General features: G+C 43.5%; 1 protein-coding gene across 2 annotated transcripts; it reads left to right on the top strand.

Moving 5' to 3' along the window:
• The first annotated feature begins 194 nt into the window (after positions 1 to 194).
• On the top strand, positions 195 to 17,231 carry LOC6549098 (GTPase-activating protein CdGAPr). Of its 2 annotated transcripts, XM_015156554.2 has the most exons (8): positions 195 to 341; positions 739 to 808; positions 9,392 to 9,796; positions 9,853 to 11,126; positions 11,197 to 12,822; positions 12,886 to 13,195; positions 13,287 to 15,151; positions 15,211 to 17,231. In XM_015156554.2, exons 3-8 carry the CDS (start codon positions 9,425 to 9,427, stop codon positions 15,287 to 15,289), a joined length of 5,526 nt encoding a protein of 1,841 aa, XP_015012040.1. In that variant the 5' UTR covers positions 195 to 341; positions 739 to 808; positions 9,392 to 9,424; the 3' UTR covers positions 15,290 to 17,231. The 2 variants fall into 2 exon arrangements, with proteins under 2 accessions (XP_015012040.1, XP_001974210.1); XM_001974174.3 differs by lacking the exon at positions 739 to 808.
• Positions 17,232 to 20,283: the final 3,052 nt, after the last annotated feature.

The following is a 20,283-nucleotide window of genomic DNA, read 5'->3' as shown; positions in this document are numbered from 1 at the left end:
AGCAATAGAAAAATCGTTATCGATAATAGGAACTTTTTTGTTTATTCAAGGAGTTTCTCGAAACCGAAATGCTTATATGAATAATTTGTAGAATAATTTATAAAATTCTTAACATATTTAAATAAAAAATTGTTTTTTATTGTGAGGCATGTATTTGGTATTTAATGTTTCTGAGGGGGTATTAAATAGTACATTCTTCCCAGGCCGGCGGTATTTTCATCGTTATCGTCACATTTGTTGTCGCGTTGTAAAAGGCTGCGGAACGGAACACAGTTTTTTGTGCAGTGGGACGGACTGTGAAAAATGTTGTAATATTACCACGGTGATCTATTCGAGAAAAGGTGTGTACGAGTGCGAAATGGGTTTACATAGCCACCGTCTGTCTGTTTGTGTGTCTGTGTGTGTACGGTGTGCGGTGTGCCAGTGCGTGTGCATGCTCGTGTGCGTGCCGAAGGAAAAAGATATGCTGAAAAAGTATCTCCTCTCTATTTAAAAATGTGTGTCAGTGTATTGTGCGGCACCAACGAAAATAATAAATAATAGCTGCCGCGACTGCTTGTTGGAGCGAAAGAGGAAAAAACAAACGAAAAACCGTTTGGCGTCTTTGGGGTCTTTTAATTGTGCCAAAGCCATTGTTTTACCATTTTCCCATCATCATTCAAGACGCGTTCTGTGCCGAATAACAGCGAATAACGCCCCTACTCTTCTGTTTTTTCTCCCATATTATTTTTTGCGAAGGAAGCTGAGTGTGTTTCCCTCTCTGTCTCGCGCACGTAACTATGCCTACGCCTTGCTATTGGAACAGTTGGTATGTAAAAGACATAAGTGCGATATGTCCGTTTCTCACTAGGTTTTGTCACCCTGTGGCAGCCGCACTCACACACACACACTCTCACCTGGAAGAACTCCACCATATGTCCATCCGTCTGTGTGTCTGTCTGTCTGTCTGCTGCTGCTGCTGCTGTTTTCCTTAACACATCGACATCCACACTCACATGCACATTCCACCCCATTGGCAATGTCTCTCTTCGTACAGCTGCAGTCAAAATAATAGTAATGGGCCTCTGGTTGCACGGTCGTAAGGTATCTTGCTGTCTTTATGGAGTCCTTGGTAATGGAAGCGGAAGAGCGGACAAAAGCATTCCTCCAAAGCTGCCTTCTTTTGTCCTACAATTTCAACCCCAAATACCCAGATAAGGAAACGTGCATCTTAAAACCCATGCAGTCCATGAATAGGGTTCCTCACTTGACCACGACTAGAACTTAGTTTATGTTGTCCAATTTAAAAAGTTATGTGCATTTCATATATGGCGTTCCGGAATATGATAGTAGTTCGCACAATAGCTGTGGAACAACTCATGCAAACTGCTGTCATTTGACTCATCACAATCAACCCTTTGGGAGAACTACATTCCCTAACCTTTGTTTCGAATCCTTGGGTATTACGCTTCAAAATACAGTACAGTAAGATTTCCGATTTCAGCCCGAAGCCACAAAAAGTGTTTTTTATAAGCCATTAACCTAAAACCTGAGATTACGCACGACCTTAAAATATCCCAACACGACTTTAAAGTATTGACCCGCGCTGTATGGTCGCTTGTGTCTCTTTGTTTTTGTCCACGCCAAAAGGAGAAACATGTACTTTCCTCGCTTGTTTTTAATGTTTAGGTGTGGTCGTGCCTTAGTTGCGGGCTTACACACATCCAGTTGTATGTGTTTCCTCAAGCGGAAGCGGTTGTAAAAGACTTTTCGTGGCGCTGCCCACACAGTTGACATTGAACTCGCTCCATGCTGCCCCTCCTGCTCCTCGTGCCCCATGCCCCCACCCACTCCGCCAACCGACTGATATTTTCGGCCCGCTCTGTTACTTTCCCAAAACTCCAAGCCAACTCCTGGCCTTTCATTTTTCGCTGGCCGACCACACTTACTTTTCTTCGTACCCTTTTGCAAGTAAAGTCAAGAGTTTTGTGAAAGGAGCGAGGTGTGCGATTAACGAACTAGGCGTTAAGGAGGCGGAAAATCAATTAACAAATGCTATTTGGCGTAGACTAATTCTTAGTTTTTAGGTTGGACTTCATTTCATGTTTCTACTATATTGCACCGCTGTGTAAACTTTAGTTGCGTACTTAGGGATACTGAGTTCAATAGATTTATAGCTTGTTATGCAGATCATAAATCTATAATAATGATTATTAAAGATGATAGCGACTAAGTAAGTTGGCTTTCTAAATATTATCTGAACCAATATGAACCTTCCCCGTTCTTAATATATTTTAAACTGTAATGTTGTACATATATGTAACATTCAATGCAATGGGTATTTATGTGAAGTGATGGAAAATGGCTTAGAATGGGACCCATCCATTGCTTATCCCCTCGCATCGCCGAACTTCCCCCAGTAACTTGAATTACTTCTATTCTATGAGAACATTTTGGGCCCATGTTGACTCATTTTGGCCGTTGAATGCGGGGGCTGGGTGCGGGAGCTTTCTCGTTATTATTACGAGATACGTACAGATATGTACGGCTATACGAGTATGTACATACTCGTGTACTCGTGTGGGGCTCCTACTGCGGTTATTATGTGGCTCACGTCTCTGGGAAAGATTCGCGCCGCGACTGCGCACGATTATGGCACATTTCGAGTGACGAGAGCAAAGTTGACTGCGCTGCGGCCGCCTGTTGCAGAAAACGTGTCAAGTTGGCCAGATACATCTACTCTATGTCTATATATAAGTACATTTATGTACGGCCACTATATGTGCAGCAGCAAAACCAAGCGAGCTGCCCCCTCCGCGCCCCCGCCAGCACCCGATTTCGAGTTCGATTAATTTCGTTGCGCCTCGGTAGCTGTGCACTCAACTCAAACATCCGCTCAAACGGGCAGCCAGCTCACACCGATTCCAGTGGGGAACGTTTACCTCGCCGGCGACCAGCTCATTACACCACTGCCCACAGATGCGGCAGATGCCGGTCCCCGGATTCCCATACCCCATACCTTCCAGCAAAACCCTTTCCTATCTGGGGGAGTTGCCTTCGCTCTAAACTGGGCTGGGATTGTGTTTCGTTTCATAACAGCGGTAACGAGATCCGCGAATATATTGTGAACTACTTTTGCACTAGTTCAACAGAAGGAATTTCGCATTCCCCCCTCAAAATATCGTAGGGATCAGAATTACACTAGACTGCACAGTATTGCTTCCCCTAAGTGTGTGATTTTTTATATTTATATTTAAAATGAGCAAGTTATAATTCTTAATTGATCTGTTTTTGTTTGTTTTGTTGAACAATGTAAACAGTTTACAATAGCAGACACATAAAACATTTCAAAGAAACTGCCAACAGAAAATTCGCTGTTCTACACATTTCGCCTTGTGTCTCATTGCTGTTTACACCTGTTCGAGCCGACGCCGTCGCGTTTTATATTCGCATTTTGTTTTTGTTTACATTCAAGCTAAAAATTCTTAATAAATGCTCCATATTTGGCGACTGACATGCCCCCAGCCTCGCCACTATGGTTGGAATGGTTGGCTATTTAAGTGCAAGCGGGGGAAATGCCGAACCCACACAGAGTATAAGAATTTTCGGGTTGGCGGCTTTGTAGCTGGCTGCTGATGTTGTGTTTCATATGCGTATCAAATAATTGAGCTCAATTGATTTCAATTAAAACTGACAAGTCGCTGGGGCTTTGTTGTTGCTGCTGTTATGGTTGTTAGTGCCAAGTCATATGAAACAAAAACCATCAAAATGCCTCAAAAGTGCCCTCTGTTTGCTCGATGAGCTGAGTCGAATGTGAAATGCGCTAAGAATTACTTGATAGGATGGGAAAGTTAAATTATTGAAGCAAATAAATAAATATGCTCTATTTTTTATAAACATTTATTATTCATATAGTGAGTTGGATGACTTACTTCATAGCTTAAAAATAGAATATGAAATGTAAAGTCTGTTCGATCACCGATTCCCCACTTTAATTCGCATGATCTCCGATCATCACAACAAGATTGCTGTAAGTGATTACTAAAAATATTTCGAATTTCGAAAAGCCTTATTTTTTGATAAGATGTTGCATTGTCGATCAACTATTTCCATATCTACCATTTTATCCAAGCCTCAGATAAGGAGAACCCATTTATTTGTTAGTCATCAGTGAGACAGAATAATTAGTATCAACCTATAATTTATCCATGAATCACCTGCGCAAATACACTGAATGGAATGCTGCCTTATTTAAATATTTAGAGCTCTAATAGTTTTAATTGAACATGTGTAATTTGTCATTTCTAATTAGCAATTAGTTGTGTACAGTAAAACAAACGGCGAAGTAGCAAATTTTGAAAGCAAACGCTTCTGGGTAGTATCAAGAGCTATTAAAAGATATATATAATTTATTACATTGTACTTAGTGCACAATCAACTTAAATGCAATATATTTTGCATAATTAGACTGAAAAAAATACAGTTACAGTTTTCGGGATCTTATTTTTACTCTATTTTTAGAGAAATCAAACCCGAAACAATTCGTACGAATTGCGTCCATCGAAACCATCTCAAGAATAGAAGTTTAAGAATAGCCCTTCGAAATACCAAATTCCTCTGAAGGATTCCGCAGCCGAGCCAAGATGCACCCTTTAGCTCATATGCCCGCTATTGGAAGAGCACACAATTGTCTATTAATACGAACAAGTCTCGTATGGAGGGTGATATTCTGTGTATGTTTCGCATTTGTTTATGAATTTCAACGCTTGTGCCAATTGCCCCCGTTTGTTATGGCCGTTTGTCTTATTGAAATTCAACACTTTATTTAACAATTCATATGCACGGCCACTCGGTCGGTCGCGCTCGCATAGAAATGAATAATAATTAAATTATATTGCCACTGCCACTGGCCGAGTCTGACGTTTGCTTCTAAATATTTGGCCACTGCGCTTTCTTCCAGCAGCTGCTTCGCATATTTGTTAATGTGATTTTTATTGTACGGTTTTATTTAGCTTTGTTTATTTTTAAAAATTTCGCATGCCGGCGCCACGAGCCTAAGACAACCTGAAAGAAAAAATTTGGATATTGCCGGCCGCGTGTGTTTGGCTTTGGCTTTGTCTACGTATAGCAGCTATATGTATATGTTTCGTTGATGCGCGCAAAACTTTCACTTCCATTAAAAATATAAAGTCTGGTCTCGGATAGTCGGAGTGTGAGTCTATGTGTTTAGGTGTTTATGTGTACCTGTTTTTCGACGACGCTAAATGACACTAGGCTAGGTTTTATGGTTCGCTGGTGGAGATGAGTTTGTTTGGGCCAAGCGAAATTCTGCACAAATGTCAAAGTAGAAAATTTACATGGGCAGCGGAATTGAACGATTTCGCTTTTCTTTTCTGCCCTGTGCTTTCCTATTTTTTATATCAGATGAACGCTTTAATGTCCCAACAATGGCACTTTAATGGGCTGGCTGGCAACTTAAAGTAAGTTTTGGAAATTCGCTGTTGGTACATTTCGAAATTATGCAACCCCACATAATAAAGTAATCATGTCGGAATGGGACTGTAGCCAATTAGGAAATGTATAATATATTTTTAACAATTCAAGAATCAGATAAAGCATGATAAAGCATCAGATAAATATACATTTTATTGACTGTATCTGTTCATGTAATATAGGCGCACTCAAACTTCTTGAACTGGTCAAACCATTTCTCTCGTCTCTGCGGCACCTAACTTGCAACTTGGCGTTTGTGTATGCCACAGTCCATAATTGTGTGAACGGAAGTCGAAAGCTCGACAATTAAGGTGGCCATGGGAGTGTAAAGTTTGGTCCGTGGCCCAGGTAGAAATAATAAAACGGACTTGGGCAGTCCAAAGCACGAGCGTTGACTAATGTGGCGGTTAGACTAATTGCATTTCCCACATGGCGGACTTACTTTTTTATTTCTATATTATGAGTCAGTCAGTTGTCGGCGGTGGGGTTGTGTGGCATCGATTGGGGAGCAGTCTACAGCCCACAAAGGGCTCTACATTGATGCACTACATGGCTATATGCCTCTATGGCTATATGGCTGGCTGGCCCGTAATCAAATCCGCCATGTGAGTCAGCCAGGCGGCCTAACTGATCAGATTTCCAAAAGCACAAGTGCCACTAGCTGTCAACTGGGGCGTAGATTGATACCGCTCTGCTCAACAGATTAACGGCACATTGCTAGCATATAGCAACCGGATCAGCCTTGGGCTGCAATTGTTCATGCTGCATGGTTTATAGGGGCGCAGGCTGACTGGCTGGCTGGCATCAATTGGCCAGTCGAATGACTTCATGTTGGCTCATTAGTCACGCGGTCCAAATCTATGTGTCTGCGGTGAAATGGCTTTCGACTTACTTCGTCCCGGTCTCGGCTGGATATATCATTAGGTTATATAATGCGAATCTGCGAAAGCCAATTAAGTCGCCTACTGTGACTATTTAAAGTGAGTCAAAGCTAGAAGCTGGAGTCATCGAACAATCTGAAAGGATCTTAATCATTAGTTAGTGCCTAAAATAGTGCTGTGCAAAAAGCTTTGTACAGAAATCAAAATCCAAAAAAGTGCAGATAGTTTAAAAACTAGAGTTACCCATGGAAATTTCTAAAGAAAATATAAAAGAATAAGGCTTTGATTGCAGGTTAATTTTCTAGTCGTCAACTCAAAAGAATAGTTATAATATCAATAACTAAAATTTTTTTATACATACAATTTCTAGCAACTAAATGCCCAATATAGTTAAGGAAATCGTTTATCCATTCTAGTCCTCTCCCCGTGGCATTTTCATGAGATATATTGACGCGGATCTATTTAATTGTCCGTCAGCGTATCCGTCTCATTCAGATGCACACCAGCATCGTTTAGCACTTGCCGGCTGAAGTGAGTGAGCGACTGGCTGACTGACTGACTGACTAGCTGACTGAATGAATGTCGAACGGAGGGGGAGGGGAACTGACTGGCAGTCTCAGCACAGCAACTAGGCTTAAGCACATTATGCATGCATTTGCAGCCTCGTAAGTCTTTTATGGCCGACAACCGACATCATTCGCTGCAATTGTCCGCTCTAGAAACCAGTGAGTAAGTGACCCACTTTGGGGCGTAAATTAGCACAAACAACAGAGCATTCAAGACAAGCAACTTTTATTTAGCTTATTAAAGTTAAACGTCTGCCCATGTTGTCTAGTTGGTTTCCAGACTCACGCACTTGCGATTCCAGTCTTGATTTATAGATCATTGTCATGTTTGGCTTTCGGTTTCTCGCTGCGAGTCAATTGGGTCAAGCCCCGACCGTGCTGAGGTGGAAAAAAGAGCCTGAAACCCGCCATTAAAAAACCATTAACTGTTGTCCAATATTAAGTTATTTCATAGCATTAAATTGGCCTGAGCCTCTTGCAAAGCGATTGAAATGTTTGCTGCTCTCACAAACTCCGGTGTTTGGCGGCTTGGAGTCCGGACATAGACAATGTTGTTTAATTGATTGGAGAAAGTGAGCTGGCCGAAACAAACCGATGGGAAAATGTCTTTATTGGGTTCGTTTTTGGCCAAAGTGCAATGGGCAGTCAAGAAAGTGAATATGCACAGAGTTCGAAAAATATTTTGTATTTTATTTTTGGCTTTTGTGCATAATTGAGATGAAATTCATTTGATTTTGTGGGTTTGAATAGCTTTTAACGCAATCAATGGCCTGATGGCCTAATCATGTATGTATGTTAATTTTTACCTCACAACCTCTCAAGATTTCAATTGCCCAACATAACGCCGTTTAAATTGTTGTTTAAACTTTAAATGCTTGTAAAATATGTAAAACTGATCAGAATGCACACGGCTTATATACCAAGATAAGTTCGAATGTGAGGTTAAACAATAAATCTCGGTAACTGATTTGCATTTCCCAATGTATACATCGTCAAAAACAAAGTCATACGGCTTATATCAACAGAACGTGCTGACCAAAAAGAATTCTTTAGATACTGACAATGGGAGAACAACAGATTTAACAATAAAATAACCCTAATTAATTCATAAGAATACGTCGGGAAAGCTGTAGATTGCGGTTACGAGGAGTGTTATTATCTCACCTATTCATTCACCATTGTTGGGTAGCACTCAATCAATTCAATTTGATGACATCGATTCGATCTTTTGTAACATGTTTGTATCGTTTTTCCCAGGTCGTTGGCATATGGATTTTATATTTTGTTTTACCCGATTATAGATGCACTTTACATTTTCTGTCAGTCTGTCGTTGGTCTTCTTTATGTGACTGCATTTTGAGACCGTTAGCGTTAACAATTTTTAATAGTTGAGCTGCGCTTTGGCCGCAAGTGATGGACGGCCTCACCAGGCTCTCGAGTTTTCCTCCTAGGCGAGTGGAAAAACCAGTTTTCCCCAGCTACGTACTCCATGCTCCTCTCGAATGGTTTCGCTTCGTCCAAAGTTGTCCGCTGTTGGCTTAATTTATGAAAGTTTAAATGCTGCAGCCTGGAGGCGACTGCATTTCGTGTCGCCTGTAAATCAGAACCACCGCTAGGCATCCCATCCTCATCCACATCTCCTCTCCTTCGAATCGCAATTCGAATCCGAATCCCATTCGACCATTCGGGCCCCAACTGGTTTGAACTTTATAAATATTTATTGTATATATTTATTGAGTCGAACCATACCCCTACGTGTGCCACATCCTGCCGCTTGTCTGAGCCAGTGACCTTATTTATTTCACCGCCAAGTCGGGAAAATCCACATCAGAGGCGGAGAGAGTACAGCTTTTTAGCACCGAAAGTAGAACATTTGGCCTGGCGAGACTCCAGGTCGCTTAGCTGATGAAAAGATCGCGCGTGCCATTAGAAAGTAAACTCCGATAAACGAGGCCTGAATGTTTAATTTAGCTTTTGGGCACTTTCTGCTAAATGACACTCAATTTGGGGTGGGAAATTCTGGCTGGAGTTCGATCATACGAAAGTGAAACGTTGGGGACGGCCAGGGATCCGGATTCAAGCTCTAGATTTCGGAATGAGAACGCCAAGATTCTGAAAAAGAGGTAGTCATGTCCCAAATAACTAGTTAAAACAGAAAGAGAAACATAATGTTAAATTAGGTATCATTATATACTTGTATATCATTTGATACATGTACGTAAGATATTCCCAAGACTTGAGTCTGACATTTACAAACTTTAACGTGACTATATAAAGACTGCAAATTGTTTATGCAAATGGATTTGAAAGGCCTGGAAACAAAAAAAAATGGTGGGCATGGTAAATGGAAGACTAGTGGGAAGAATGGTAGCCTTCGCATTGTTATTTATCGTGGGTTCTCGACTATTGAAGCCCTAAAGAGTTAAGTACTGAGAATGCATTCACTAAATCTGAATTCCCCGCTTCTTTCAGATGTCGCAACTGGCGTAGAGTGATCGATCCATCATGTCGGACAAGGTGAGCACATCCTTGGCAGCCCAGCTGCATTCCCATGCCCTGGCATCGGCGGAATCAGGTGGTGTTGGTGGATTAAATGGTGGCCCTACTGCCTGCCATGCCAGCACGGACAAGGATGCCCAGGCTCCACCGCTCCAGTTTGAAATGGATGCCCCGGCGGCCGCCATCAGTGCCCAGCTGAACTTCAAAATCGTGCCCGCTGACAGTTTGCCCGGTCTGAGTTATCAGGACATGTTCGCCTCCATGAATACATCACAAATCTCCAATGCCTCCACGGAGTCCAGCTGCAGTCCGCCCATCCAGGGCGCTGTACCGCCTCCAAAGCCCAGTCGTCACATGGCCGTGCAGCCGCTGAACAGCGTAAGTACTGATGTCGAGCAAATCCGCCAAAGTCTTATCTTAATTTCCATACCCAGAAATCGTGCCGATTTCCCAAGCTAGAGGAGTGCGCCCACTTCCACTACGAAAGGGTGCAGCTGGGTCCGCTCTCTGTGCAGCTTTTAGATGACAAGTCGGAGCACATGGGCAGCAGTATTGCTTCGCAATCTCTTGGTGGTGATTTGCCACACAGCTCCCTGCGCAGCTTTTCTCCGGAGAGCTGTTGGTTCATCATCCGTGTGTGCCCACAGCGTTGCGAACCGTTCCTGATCAAGCGGAGCTTCGAAAACATGCAGCTTCTGGACGAGATGCTCCACCGGTGTGTGTACGACCGGAAAATCAGTGGACTGCGCAACATGGAGGAACTGGCGGCCGAGCTGCCCAGCGAATCGGATGTGGAATATGCGGTGGCCAAGTACCTGGAGCGTTTCTCGAAGATCGCCTCCGATTCACTGACCTGCGGCACAATTCTGACCTGGCTACAGCTTGACAATAAAGGCAGGCGACTACCGCTGGCGGATGGTGAGACACAGAGGACTATCAACACACCTGCGGTGGGTGCCGCCTATGGAGTGAGGCGCTATCAGGCTCAAGCTCCGGATGAGATAAACATAGAGGTGGGCGATATGATTTCCGTGATCGATATGCCCAGTCCGGCGGAGTCGATTTGGTGGCGCGGTAAGAAGTCGCATCTGCAGAAGTCTCTCTACGAAGTGGGTTTTTTCCCTCAATCCTGTGTGGCCACTATCGGCGATAAAGTGCCCAGGAACTTTCCAATGCCGGCTCCGCTAGTGGGTCATTTGGATGCCTCACCTACTAAGCCGGTGCTGCGTAAGCACGGCAAACTGATCGCCTTCTTCCGTTCCTTTATCCTGTCGCGACCATCACGCCGTCGCCTAAAACAAAGTGGAATTTACCGCGAGCGGGTCTTTAACTGTGACCTGTCCGAGCATCTGCTGAACAGCGGTCAGGACATACCCATGGTTCTCCGGTCCTGTGCGGAGTTCATTGAAAACTATGGCGTCATAGACGGAATATACCGACTCTCCGGCATCACCTCCAACATCCAGCGGCTGAGGCGTGCCTTCGATGAGGAGCGTGTGCCGGACTTGGGTAACCCTGAAATGAAGCAGGACATTCATGCAGTCAGTTCGCTGCTCAAGATGTACTTTCGCGAGCTTCCAAATCCCCTGTGCACCTACCAACTGTACGACAATTTTGTGGAGGCCATCCAAGTAAAGGCCGATGAGGCAGACGAGCGGTTGCGACTTATGAAGGAGACGGTGCTCAAGCTGCCACCGCCACATTATCGGTAAGTGATTGCAATCTTCCATAAATTTATTTATTCATTTGATGTTAACATTGTTTTATTATCCTTGCAGTACCCTTAAATATCTGGCCGAGCACTTGTACAAGGTGTCGCAACACCACGAACGCACCGGAATGACGGACAAGAATCTGGCCATTGTTTGGGCGCCAAATTTACTGCGCTCACCTGCCCTTGAATCGGGGGGCGTGGCTGCTCTGCGCGGCGTTGGCGTTCAAGCTGTGGTCACCGAGTACCTGATACGGAATTGCCATAACATCTTCGACGCTCTGGACGATCATCCGGCGCGACACAGCATGGTGGCGAGTGCTACGGCTGCCGCTACAAATGCAGCTGGTGGTGAACTACGTCTGGAGTCACTTACCGATTGCGAAAGTCTGCTCGTAGAGCAGCGGGAGCAAGATCAATCCTTGGGCGTGGTGGAGCGCCCAAAGAGTCTGAGCACCGGTGGAGCCAAACTGATAAGCCTAGAAGAGGCCCAGGAAAGGCATTCGCGGGTGGAGGGTGCTGACCTCAAGCAGTCGCTGCCCATTAGCATGTTGACCAGTGCTAGTAGTAACGCTGCCTCCAACATTGGCTCCTACATTGAAGTGGGCGGTGGTCCGTCCAGCCTGCCGGATAAATACCACACAGTGCTGTCGGCCCCGCGCAGCTGGCAGAAACGTAAGCCGGACAAGACACCGTCTTGGAAGTCGATATTCACCCGCAGTCAACGACAGGGTAACCCTGATCCTGGCCAGAAAATAAGCACGGATGTCAAGGATTCCGTTGCTTCCCGCGTGAGCTTTGTGCAGGCATCGCATGCTCATGCTAGCAAGGAACTGACCAAGCATGACAAGCCCAAATCTATTGAACTCCTGGAGACAACGAGCAATGAACGCGATCCGAAACCAATGGACCTGTGCATACGTTCCAATTCAATTGATAGCCTGCGCACAGTGGGTCATTCGAGGAGTGTCTCACATGACTCTTACTTCGATTTGCTGCAGTCTCCGCAAAGGGGTCACATGACGACATGTCCGTCGCGGGAGCTTTCCGAGCTGGGTCTCAATTTCGACCGCGAAGAGCCGGAAATGCGCATCTTCTCAGAAAGTGAATCTCTAGTTAGCTCTCCGCGCGTGGGCAAGGAGAATGTTCCACCTGCCTCTGGCTGTGCCACACGTCGCATAATGCGCGCTAGGCCTGAGGAGTTCTCAAGCCAGACGAATAGCGTTAATCCCAGTCCCAAGAAGCAGCCTCGCCTCAATCTCCTATCACCCAGCTCGGCCAGGACGATGCCCCCACCACCTCCTTCAGCGCCTGGTACTGCATCTTCCACCTGTGGACATGAAACCGGTGGAGCCGAAAACTGCTGTAAGCGATACAAGCTGGAAGATCAGTTGTGCGACATTCAGTTCATTGACTGCGGAACTCCGGAAAATGTGCCCACCACTCAACAACAGTTCGCCAGTGTTGAAGTGCACCCGCCACCAAAGCCAGCGAGGGCAATACAATCGCCCATATCGTCGTCGACGGGTGCATCTGCGGGCTCCTCCTCCTCGTCTACCCGCTACAGCTATCCGTCAGTGCAGCTGGGGGCCAAACGGAAAGAACAGCAGGATGCTAAGGAGCGTTTCAGCTACCAGGGAACCTTTACGCAGCCAGGACAGAAGCAGGAGCCTTCAGCCCCAAGACCTGTGCAGTGAGTATACATTTCATTGCACGATTATTCAGTTCAAAAATACAATGTGTTTCTAATTAACAGTGCCAACAACATTGCTACTTTACGTAAACCTCGAGTGGAACCTGTCGAAGATGGTCAGATTAAGCTCAATGTGCCTACGCCTACAACTCCTGCCCGCAGTCCCCGGTACTCCTTGTTGTTGTGCGACACCGAAAGCTCCGATAACAGTTCGGCGGTAAATACACCACAATATGACATGGAGCCCCTTATGCTGACATCGACCATGTCTGGCGTATCCGGTGTTTCATCCAATGTACAGCAGCAGCTGCTTTTAGGTGTGGATGCGGCCAGCAGTTACCTAGGCAGCTCGCACGAGAGCTTGGGACAGCACGTAAGAATTCAAATTGATATGTTCCCCAGAAGGGAATCATCGATTGATCAGGCATCTCCAAAATCCAAAACTGACATTTTACACCTTGCAGATCAACACCCACCAGGATGCTGAACAGCGTGATATGAATGCCCTGAAACGGGAGCTATCTTTGGACCTTAACCCACTGCAGCCGCGCTTGCCACAACCCGCAAATCGCGCTGCCACTTTACCGGTAAAAGATCAACTGCAGGCAGCTGCGGCGGCCATGTGCTCTTCGCCCAACAACTCAAATTTTACGGACAACACTAGTCAGTCAGTGACACCGAGCGAGTTTGGTTACCAGCACTTGCAGCGACAGCTAAGCATGCACTCCCTACTGGCCACCGATGACAGTTCGCCAGTATACGAGGACTTTGAACAAACCCCCGTCAAGATGGTGCCCAGCCCCATAAAATCCACCATTAGCATCACATACAAGTCGCCCGAGAAGGAAAAGAAACCTTCGGCGATCTTAGAGACCAACTTTGATGAAAACACTGTCTATGAACAGGTGAAACTGTTCCGTAACTCGGTAACCGAGGTTAATCAAATGTTACATGAGCGTTCCAGCCTGAAACAGATTGCCGAGGAGGAGCAGCACGACGGGGGTGCTTTTAAGGCAGCAGAGATGACGCAGCAGCTGTTGCAGCTGGAACAAGAGCAACATGACCACCAAGAGCAGCAGGAGAAAGAACCTGAAGATGAGGAGCAATCCCAGTTACTTTACGAAAACATTGAGCTACGCAAACCGAAAACAGTTTACGAAAATCTACGTGGCGAGGAGATGAAATTCATTACAGAAGAACAGAAACCAAACATTGATAGAATCGAGCTCGATAGCCTAGACAGTTTGCCGGACAACATGGAACACGAACATTCGTCGCCCAGCAAATCGCCCTCTTTCAGTGTCAAGGAGTTGGCCAACAAATTTGAGAGCTCGCCCGTGGAGCAACTGCCCAACTTTGATTTCTCGGTGCGTGGCGGCTCCATGAAGAAGCCCAATGAACTGAGCGTACCCAAGGCCATGCCTGCACCCGTGCCGCTTAAGAAACTGAACAGCAGTGCCCAAAAGATAACCCGCTCGCTGGATGAGAACGCATTTGTCAGAGAGTTTGGAGGCAAGCAACTACAAGATCTGTCTGTCTCCAACAAGCTCCCCGAGGTGATGTCAGAGGTAAACAGCCGCCGCAAGAGCTTTGACTTCACGCGGCCTAAAACCTTAAATCCGCCTAAGCGATTGCCGGGCATGAGCATTACAGAGGAGATATGTCAGAAGCGTGGTGGCGACCCCGAGCCAATAACCCCCACCACCGAGAACCGCATCTCACTCATCCAGCAGAATAATATGCCCAAGGAGCAGCAGTCGACCGCTAATCAGTTCCTGCCTCCGGCGGGTCGAAAGAACGTATTAACAGGTGTGGTTCTGGATCGAGAGCGCATCGACAAAATTAAGGAGGAGCGCCGTCAACAGCTAACGCAAAAGTACTACGGCGATACTCTTAAGTCTCGCTCGCGTACTGAACTAAACTCGGAAGACAACTTCCCGGCTGCAGAATCCCTGCGAATCAAGTCCAAGTCCCGCGGCGATATGCACGCCTTGCAAAAGGACATCGACATGAACCTAAAGCAATTGAGCCGCGTCACTGGCGGCGGATCGGAGTGCACCCTCCACATGGGCTTGGGCCAGGGTAACGGACAGGATCAACTGGGACAACAGCGAGTGCGCAGGATTTCCGACGAAAAGAACCAAAATTGTGATACCAGCAATGGTGGCGTAAGTGGCATAACGGCTACTTCGCTACTCAGCGTCAAGACGACGGCCCAGAAATATGGAAGCACCAGCAAGACACCAGCGAATAAGTTTGAGCGTAGTCAGCCCATGCCGCGCGATCGCTTGCAGAGGAACTCCTTGGCCGAGAGCAATGCAGGCACCAAGTAAGAACCAAGCTTGCCACGACTTTTGATTAAACTATACTAATCCACATTTTTTATAGCAACAGAGAAAAGATCTCACCACAATTCTCAATACGCGACGTGACAGCGATGTTCGAATCTCGTTCACAAAACCAATAGGCTAAGGCAACTTTACCAACTAATTACATCGAAAAAATGAGACCGCTATCTACATATAATCACAGTTCTGGAGCAGCGTATATATATGCCTATGAACGCATATATATTTTATTTAGTTTTTAATCATTGACTTAAGCGCATTGAAATTCTCAAAAGTGTTCTTGATATATACGGCGCAAGCGGATCCAAAGACATACAAGTTTTATATCGTCGTGTTTATTGCAACCACATTTATAATGATATACCGATGATAATCATAATAAGGACGCTTTGCGCCTTAAATCATTTGCAAAATTCAATTTTGTTTTGAAACAGCATGAAGAGAGTTTAACTAAAAGACCATCCCTACCATCCCCCTCGATCCTAAACAATGCATATTGTTATTGCATTTCGGGAGTTTCTTTAAATAGGTGTTAAGTTTCATTCGTTTAACCATACAAAAAGCAACGAATTCAACCTTTTTGAATTCCATTTCGAATTGTTTTTGCTTGATTTGTGTCTTGAGTGTTTTTATATTCTTGTTTTTGAGACTAAACTTTGACGCATGTATCGGAGATGATATTTTTCTTAGTTTCTAATGAAAGCATTTGCAACAACTTTGAGCAAGGTGTCCTAAGTTAGTTATTATACGATTAATTTATATATATTTTATAAAACAATAAACTCAATTGCATTGTCACTCACATACTCTTTCTTGAACCAAACCAATCCTTGTATATACTCTTTGGCTATACCTTTAACTGTTGCTAATGGAAACTATGCATAACTGGAGATTTGAAAGGCCTGTGTACCCGACTTAAGCGAATTTTCAAGTAAAATTCAGACTTCCGTGAGGCGTTAAGTAAAATATTTATGTATTTGGTCAGAATATAAAACAATCTGATTCTCACATACTAAAACAACTATATTTTCCATACTAATGAAAATATTTGAATTGAGAAAAGTAAAACTAAATAAACAATATGGTTGTCTATAAGTATATACAAATAACTTTACACTAAATGGTAACGTTCGCTATAAAAGAAAAACTAAATACTTAAAACATAGAAAGATTCACAGGAAAAACAGCGGTTATATATTACAACGCTGTCATTCGAATGTAACTAGTTTACTTTTATTTAAAAGTAATGTAATAGGTGTTTTTGTTGATTTATTTGGTCTACTTCAGAAAGCTTAAGCTTACTATAATTAGCTTCGAAAGTTAAGCGCATGGCTGGAAATCTGCTGAATGAAATTGCCAATGGCTGTAAACATATTAAAGGGAAAGCACGACTTGATTTTGTTAATATATTGATGACTTTTCTTTCCCTCTGGTTAGCTTTGTTATGCTTAAGAGCTGATTTATTTTATAAATCTTTAAACGTATGAAATACTTCCTGGAAAGTTATTAAGCGCGTACACAGCAACCATATACTTATATAACTTACTACCAATATGACCAATGAAAGGAACATCTGATGCATAACTAAAGAAATTTTGTGGCTAGTGCTTAGATTTGACTAGATTTGATTAGATCAATTTGATACTCTAAAAGAAAACCTTGCGTTTGAGAAATTTTTTAAACCATTATTTACTCCAGAGCAGCTGCCAAAACTTTTTTATTTCAAACGTATCAAAATTTTTAAAGGAAAACAAAGCCACAAAACGAAAGAATAACGGAGATTAACAGAATTGTAATACAATAACTAAATAGAAAGCTTTAAAAAATAAGTTAGCATTTGATATATTTTGATAAATATAAAAGAAAACCACAACATAGTGTTAAACAATCGTATTTCATAACGACTGAACCACAAAACGGAACCGGAGAATAAAAATAAATAATCAGCGCTTGGGGCAACGACGACAAGCTAAACTATGATAATGTCTTAAAAACTTATATTTAATAGAGCAAGGATCAATCAATATTAAACAAATATATGAGATGAAACGTCATGCGATACGTTCACAATTTGCATTAACATTTTTATAAGCCATAAATAAAACGACAAAATACTTCTATAACGCATTTAAATAAAACGAGAATATTAAAAACATAAACATTTGTTTTTAAACTGATGTAATTACAGACGAATCGCTATGCATATTACATATATTTATACCCTTGCACAGAGTTAATGGATTTCAGTCAGGAATTTGCAACGCAGTGAAGGAGACTTTGCGTCGATATATGTACTCTTGATCAGAATCTGTCTGCCCGCCCGATCTCCACAATGTTTCTGCATGAAACTTTTCCAAAAGTATTTTTTATTGCTTCTAGTTCTACTCGTTACTCGTAGAGTTAAAGGGTATAATATATCCGTTGTAAGTGTACATTGGTAGAGAAAAGCCTTTCCAAACCTAAGTGTTGGTTAGGTTCACTAGCCGAGTCGTTTTGGCCCTGTCCGTCCGTATGAAGGCTGTGATTTCGGGAACCATAAAGGGTAGAAAGCATTGTAAAATCTACGCTGTGCAATTTTTTTCAGAACGGTGTCACGACGACTCTAACGTCTACAATCCACTAAAAACTGCCACGCCCACACATTTCGATTTGTGTACATTTTATTATCAATGACGCCCACAAACCGAAAAAAGTTTTCCCGTTCATACTTATATTTCTTGCCAACTACTATCGATGTGCTAAAAAAATAGGAAGTTTCTCCTTCGCGCCCCCATTAGCTGAATCAAGGCTACTGGATAGCCCTGGAAGTGGACTGCAGCGTTCTCTCTTGATATATGCGCTACTCGTCGGCTAAAAAGGTATACTACATTCGTTAAAAAGTATGTAACAGGTAGACTCTATAAAGTTCGTCTGTTTGTCCGTCTGTCTGTCCGTATGAACGCTGTGATCTGGGGATTTTTTCCGCCGGTTCTCATAAATATGACAAAATAATTCTATATTCGCTGTGTACGGGATCTCCGCCTAAGCATTTAAGTTTTTAGTCGCGACACTCGACCATCTGTTTTTTGTGTAAATTGTTTACATGTAATTACATTGGGTAATAAAGACGAATGTTATTATAGTAGTGAAAGGAATTCAACCTCTGCAATACATATTTGGCCTTAACATTCCCGCTGATCTATTCTTCTTTCGTCGTCCTGCTAATAATACATGGAGTTCAAAGAGAAGGCGTGGGCCACCCAACGTTAAGCCATAAGTCCATAATTTTATTAGCCATAAGCATTGTCCTCTGCTTTTATTTTAGAACCTGCTGGGAAGCAGAAAAGAGCACGTGAGAAAATTAATTTGATTAAATTGCCATAGAGATGCACAGCGGGTCGGAAGTGTGACAGGATGAGAGGGTAGCGACATGGGATGTCTTATCGCTGAATCTGAATCAGTTGTTAGCCGGCTACTTAACGCGGATGCAGAGCCACCCCGAAAGGACTCACGATAACACATCCTTCGATGCGATGCGGGCTCAGCGGCGAACGGAGTAAATGATGTGCATAAGTGCGAAAACGTTTTGCACATGGACTGCCCCACTCACTCTTGATGTTTAACTTTTATTTACTCTTTTTGCTTCCGCCCAAGATGCCCTCCTGTCCACTGGCTGTCTGTTTGGGTTGATTGACGCTGATAGAGCACGTGCTGGCAATTATTTTGGAATAAACATAACAAGCCTCTCCACGGACTAAATCAGCAGATGACTTCTCTTCCTCAGCTTCTAGCTCTTGGGCACGACAGGAATTTAATTTCCTTGCAAATAAGGCACTAGATTGGAACAAGCGATTATAAAGCACCTCGATTGATAAGACATTATTGTATTTAAATATTAAAATATTAATTGCTTGGCCCTCATTTTGAACCTGTTCTGTTTCAAGATTCTTACAGGGATTGCAAAATGTTACTTTAGTAAAACATTTTCGTGTTAACTACATTTTTCGTGGAAAGAAATATAACATATAGATAAAGGAGAGAATATACGTTAAGTAATCTTAAGTATTTATACGGAAACTTCTATTATCATTTACATAGTTTTGTAACAGAAGTATTAGGTTCAGCATGTTATGGGTAATCCATTGGAAATGGGGAAATAATTTAATAACATCGATGCTGTGTGTAATCGCTTCATTATTTTCTAAATTTAATTGTCAGTCTGTCGGTGTTAAATTGTCAAAATCTCAGAGTTAGGATCGTTAGAGCACCCACTATTTCTCCCTCGAGGGAACTTGAACTGTCCGACGAGTGGCGTTTTCCGCTTTTGTAGTGCTTTGTTTTGGGCGGTCGGCTGCTTATTAAAGGTCTCTTGTTGTGATCCTAGGCCCAGTAACCTTTTCGTACTGTCCCTCGTACTCGAATTAGACCGCCCTGACAATTAGAGCACTAACAAATGCAATTATCCTGCCACCTCCCCCTACTTGGGCACCATTCCTTCACCCCTTGCGGCACACAATTGCTCTCATTGGCAACAATTGTGGATGAACCCGTCGTCGTCCGGAGTCACAAGTCCTTTAGGTCCTTTCCCAGCCAACAAACAACGAGAGTTCAGAGGAAGAAAAAATGAAATGAAAATACGTGCGGAGTAGAAAGAGTCGAGCTAGGAAGGCAAAACTTTCCCGAACGCGTGCCACATATTAAATTACATCGAAATATGTGCACACGATGATTTGTCGAGGGGCAGTTTGTAATTTGCTGGCATTTTCCGATTTTATCAGCCGGCGGGGGCAGCATCGCTGTTATTTTGATACAGTTGTCGGGCTGTACGGCCATGTAGTGTGCTATTTAATTGAATTTATCCCGCGCAATTATCGTGAAATCTACTGAACAGCCAACCAGGCCCTTCAACACGCTCGATTGTTCAGCCACTGAATTCCCGGATATGGCATTTTTGGTGGGCGTAACGCAACAATTTTCGAACATATTTCTTATTTAAATGTCGAATAGCCATTTGATTGCGAACTACGTGAGGATTTTTCTAGAGTGGGACAAGCTAGGTGAGTTCTAATAGGAGCTTAGCCATTGAACTATGAAGAACTAGGTCTATTATCTTCTTCATACCTTCTTGTAGTGG

This window comes from Drosophila erecta, unplaced genomic scaffold (assembly GCF_003286155.1).
Source record: "Drosophila erecta strain 14021-0224.00,06,07 unplaced genomic scaffold, DereRS2 tig00000092-arrow-pilon, whole genome shotgun sequence".
Lineage (NCBI taxonomy): Eukaryota > Metazoa > Arthropoda > Insecta > Diptera > Drosophilidae > Drosophila > Drosophila erecta.
This window is presented reverse-complemented; position numbering and strand designations above follow the sequence as displayed.

What these genes read in the sequence shown, in the direction of transcription:
- LOC6549098 (XM_001974174.3), top strand. Translation starts at nt 9,425, where the DNA reads ATGTCGGACAAGGTGAGCACATCCTTGGCAGCCCAGCTGCATTCCCAT. An exon ending in ACGAGAGCTTGGGACAGCAC is followed by an intron (nt 13,196 to 13,286) that starts GTAAGAATTCAA and finishes TACACCTTGCAG; the next exon opens with ATCAACACCCACCAGGATGC. An exon ending in GAGAGCAATGCAGGCACCAA is followed by an intron (nt 15,152 to 15,210) that starts GTAAGAACCAAG and finishes CATTTTTTATAG; the next exon opens with CAACAGAGAAAAGATCTCAC.